At 36.6% G+C, this 4,999-nt stretch overlaps 1 protein-coding gene across 1 annotated transcript; it reads left to right on the forward strand.

The window, feature by feature from the left end:
- The first annotated feature begins 696 nt into the window (after positions 1-696).
- Positions 697-3,448, forward strand: LOC128984352 (putative uncharacterized protein DDB_G0279653). Its single transcript, XM_054403660.1, has 3 exons — positions 697-948; positions 1,503-2,581; positions 3,163-3,448. Exons 1-3 carry the CDS (start codon positions 697-699, stop codon positions 3,446-3,448), a joined length of 1,617 nt encoding a protein of 538 aa, XP_054259635.1.
- Positions 3,449-4,999: the final 1,551 nt, after the last annotated feature.

Raw genomic sequence — 4,999 nt, forward strand, 5'->3', positions numbered from 1 at the left:
ACTAAATTAAATTATCTACATTTTAAAGAAGCCTAATATATCATTCGAACCGGCACGACCACCCCTCCCTGAGATTAAGAGGTCATCTATTTGAATATTAATCAGTACTTAAGAAGAAACCAACCCAATATAGGCCTAAGCCTAGAGAATCTTTTCATCCACTTTGGAACCCCACCATTTTGAAAATTTACCATCATTGTTAACTTACCCTGTAGCTAATTCAACCAATAACTTATATTTGTATTTCATTAATAAATTTTATATTGTAACTTATCAAATCTATTTATTCTTAAAATAATTCATATTATAAGATTAAGATAAAAACTTACCTTATTAAACAGAAATAAAACACAAATTAGGAATTATCTTTATTAAGAAAGAAATGACTTCAAGTTCAATGTGGGCTAACTTAATAGCCAAAGGAATTTTGTAGGCCTAAGTTTATGAAAGTCTATAGAAAGCTTTATGGTGCGTAGCAAATTTGGCGACCCAACGTGTCGGCTTTCGAATGATATATTACGGTAGTCATAAAATATTGCAATTTTCGATTTAGGCTAAGTTAACCTTAAGTTGTACTAGATTGTAAGAACTCAGCCTATTGTACGTCCCGTAATTAATATTCCCAACCCCAATAACAATACAAAACCGTTATACAAAACACTAATTAATCACGCACAATTCGCACAATAATTAATCATGGCCGAGAAAGGTTATAATTTAAGACCCAACCGTAAAAATTCTAACCTAAACCCAAATTACGACTACGACTACAACAACACTGACAGCGAGAGCGAGATTGAAGAAGAAGGTCGCCATCGTGATGACATCACACGCACACAACAAAACACACAGAACAAAAAACACATCCACAGCAAACATCACAACACACAGAGGATGAAAGCAACGAGTCCATGGACCAATCAGACACTAGTATTCCCATTCCTACAAGTCTGTTTGCAAATGTTGCCACTGAACTGTCCAGTAAACAAAGTCTAAATGTTTCCCAACTGCCAGGTGATAGCCAAGGTCACATTAGCGGATCAATAACTCAGACACCCGCACCCGAACACAGCCGATCGTTACCGAATATAGCCGACGCCGACGAACGTCACCCAGACCTATCAACACGGCAACAGAACAACCCTAGTGCAACTGTCGGTGCAACAGCAACTGTCACATCAACACTAATTGCACCATCAGATATTAATACTTTAATTGCCCTCATGACTAAACTAGACACTAAATTGAGCAACAAAATTGACGAATCTCATGCTAAAATTGACAGTAAAATTAACGAATCCCATGCTAAAATTGACAGCAAAATTAACGAATCCCATGCCGAAATTAACAGTAAAATCAACAGCAAACTCAATGAATTAAAAGTTGAACTCACTCAAAGCTTCAATGATAAAATTGATGCTAATAGCCTAGAAATTCAAGCTTGCAGAAACGCGCTAGAAACTCAAATTTCAGAAAATCGTGAAAGTCAAAATAAATTCCAGATCGAAATAAACTCAATTAAGATCACTCAGACAACACAAGCTGAGGAAATCATTAAACTTAATGAAAAACTCACACAAAAAATTGATGAATCACAAGATCAAATGAGACAATTCGTCATTGATAATCTTACACAACAACAATTAATATCTGATAATAAAAATCAACAGAGACAAAATGACATCCTATCTGCTGTCAAAACACAATTGGTAATGCATGAACAGAATTTTGACCAAAAAATTGAAGAACTTTCTCAACGAACCAGGCAAGAATCCGAACAGAATTCTAAAGCTAATTTGACCATCATACAAAACGAAATTCTCCCAAAACTCACCATCCAAAACAAAACTTTAGAATCTCAGCAAGCTGAAATCCAAAGTTTAAATCAAAATCTGACTAAATGTGAACAAGAAGTGGAAACCCTCAAACAGAGCAAAACATTTGAAAAATTCCAAGGCCCAATCAAAATTATATGCAATGGAAATGAAGAGAAAGACCGACAAATACCAAAATTCAACGGCCGAAGTGGCAACCCAAAAGAATATCTTAATAAATTGAAAAGATATTACGACAGAGGACTTGAGCGAAACAGCAATTATGACCCGATTGAATATCTCAAAGACCTGCTAGAAACTTCATTCGAAGGTCCCGCCTCAAGATGGCTACAACTTGTTAAGACCGACTTAAGTTCCTGGGAACAATTTTCCAACGAATTCGAAGCTAAATACTGGTCAAGAGAAGTACAACGCAGCTTAAGAGCCAAAATTGAATCAGAAAAATATCGGTCAAATGGTACCCTCAGCCGCAGCGAATACCTTACAGAACGTGTAATTTCACTCCAATCTATGAGCCCTTGCCTAACCGAAGAAGAAATCGTGACACTGATGGCAGAGATATTTGACTCCATCGTACAAGACTGCATCAATGTACAAAACATCACCACCGTACGTGCATTAGAAAGACTTCTACAACGTGAAGACCTCAAAGACGGACCAAAGAAGACACGCACCAACAACCAGAATCACAACAGCTCATCCAACAACCGACCGACAACTCCAAATCAACAACCACACACCTATAAGTGGGAAACATTTAGACTTTGTTTACTGGACAGTTCAGTGGCAACATTTGCACACAACCCAAGACTGGGACGGGTGGCGTCGTCCTGTAATCCAGCTACTAGGAGGTCACGAATTGTGGATATTTATAGGGATGCACTGTGGATGCGATGCTCACTGGTGTGGATTAACGTCCGCACTAGTGAGTACTACGACTATCCGCAGTACTATCCTGATAATTAGACCAATTCGTAAATTACAAGGAAAAATGTGGTTCGGATTCCACTATAAACTGTAGGTCCCTTAGTTGCCATTAGCTGTATGGGCTATTAATTAACAGCTGTGTCTAAGGAACATGTCGGCCTTAGTCACTAACAAGACTACAAGATCGCGCCACTCATCCTACACTCATCCTTCACTCATATTTGGGTTAAAATACGCACATAGTGGCGTCCCCATCTTAAAATAATTAATAATTAATTAATTAATTAATTAATTAATTAATTAATTATCCTCAAAATGGCCGCTACGAAAATCAGAGAGCGTACCAACCCAAGATACCTTCATATCACAACAATTCATACAACAACAATCACCAACACAGAAGTTATCCAAACCATCAAAATTACCGTCCTAACCACAATCATCCTACTTACGACCGAAACCATGAAAACAAACCATATCAACGAGACAAATATCCTCCTCGTAACGGTGACAACAACCAACGGACCTACAGAAACCACCCAACCCAAGAACAAGCTCAGCTTTGCGCAGTAATGAGACAAAATAACTACGTGCCAAGTGCTCCTCCAAATAACCAATCATCACACAGTTACGAGCCACAGACTCATCCTGCACCAAATATACAGGAAAACGGTTCGGCGCTGTAAGCGACAACCGAGAGGGTCAATTATCATTAGTTAACTCTAAAATTACAGCGCCTATTTATGAAAGTCTCGGTAATGAAATAAATCATCTTCAATCCCAAAGTATAATGTGTGATAAGAACTTCTTATTAGAAAATGATTCAGAAAATAATCAATCTCTAAATTTCACTCAAATAAGTTGCCCAGAAATTAGCATCAAACTTAATAATATTAGAGTAAACGCATTAGTCGACACTGGTTCATCAATAACTTGTATATCAGAATCCTGGTTCAGTGAAAACAAATCCAAAATTTCACCATTTGAAGAATTTCCAGTTAATAACACAGTAATCAAAACTGCTACAAATGAGCGATCCAAAAGAGTCTCTCGAATTATTTACGTTCCCACCACAATTGCAGAACACACCTTGCCATTGGAATATCTTATTGTACCAAATCTAATAAAACCTATAATACTAGGAGTAGATGTTTTGTCTAATCTTAAAATGGATCTGAATTTCAACACAAATGAAATAGATATGCAGATAAATAATCACAATGTTACTTTGAAGTTTTGTATGTGCAACCAAGAGGGACAAATATGTCACTTAATAATTAATGATAGCCATAGGCCAAATAATGAATATTTTAATGATGAAACGTTTGATGTATATCACGATGATCCAATATATAATAAATTTAATAGCACAATAAATAACTTCAAAAATAGAAAAACAGATCCAATCGAAGATGAAACATTAACCCAAGAAGAAATAGAGAATTCCCTAGCAACAAATACGTACATAACCGCAGAAGAACGTGAAACATTAAGCAGTTTATTAAATAAATATCAGCATATCTTTTCTGATCAGCCAGGAGTATGCAACAAGTATACACATGAGTTACGTGTAGAAAACCCTAAGATTTTTAAAACTACTTCGTACCCTGTCCCGCAGCAATATCAAGACCAAGTTCAAAAGGAAATTGATCGGATGGAAGCATTAAATGTGATAGAGAGAAGCAAAAGTACCTTTATTAATCCAATAATACCTGTCGTCAAAAAGACTGGTGAGATTAGATTGTGCCTCGATGCACGCAGGGCAAATGAAATAATAACTCCCGATTTCGAATGCAATCGAAGCGTAAACGAAATTTTGGGCAAGTGTAAAAGTGCTAAATTTATAAGTAGCATTGACTTAACAGCTTCATACTGGCAGATTCCCTTAACCGAAGAATCCCGGCAGTACATACAACAAATTCATTGACAAATTTTCTGCTACAACACAACCTTTAATGAGATTAACCTCTAAGAAAAATAAATTCATTTGGACAGAAGATGATGATAAAACATTTTCAAAAATCAAACAACTTTTCCTACAAACCAACACTTTAATCCATCCAGACCCCACTAAAGAATTCTACCTCCAAACAGATGCATCTGACTACGCAATCGGTGGTCACCTATATCAGTTAAGAGAAAATGGCGATAAGGCTGCAATTATGTTCATGTCGCGAACACTACAACCGGCAGAACAAAGATACACCACCACTGAGAAAGAATTGCTTGCTATAATC

The sequence above is a fragment of the Macrosteles quadrilineatus genome, unplaced genomic scaffold, assembly GCF_028750875.1.
Source record: "Macrosteles quadrilineatus isolate MER2022 unplaced genomic scaffold, UCM_ALF_1.0 Scaffold_2__2_contigs__length_208266976, whole genome shotgun sequence".
In the NCBI taxonomy this organism is placed as follows: domain Eukaryota; kingdom Metazoa; phylum Arthropoda; class Insecta; order Hemiptera; family Cicadellidae; genus Macrosteles; species Macrosteles quadrilineatus.

Coding starts and splice junctions, on each gene's coding strand:
- LOC128984352 (XM_054403660.1), top strand. CDS start 697: ATGGCCGAGAAAGGTTATAATTTAAGACCCAACCGTAAAAATTCTAAC. Junction 949..1,502: donor TAGTATTCCCATTCCTACAA/GTCTGTTTGCAA, acceptor AATAAATTCCAG/ATCGAAATAAACTCAATTAA. Junction 2,582..3,162: donor CAACAACCACACACCTATAA/GTGGGAAACATT, acceptor TCACCAACACAG/AAGTTATCCAAACCATCAAA.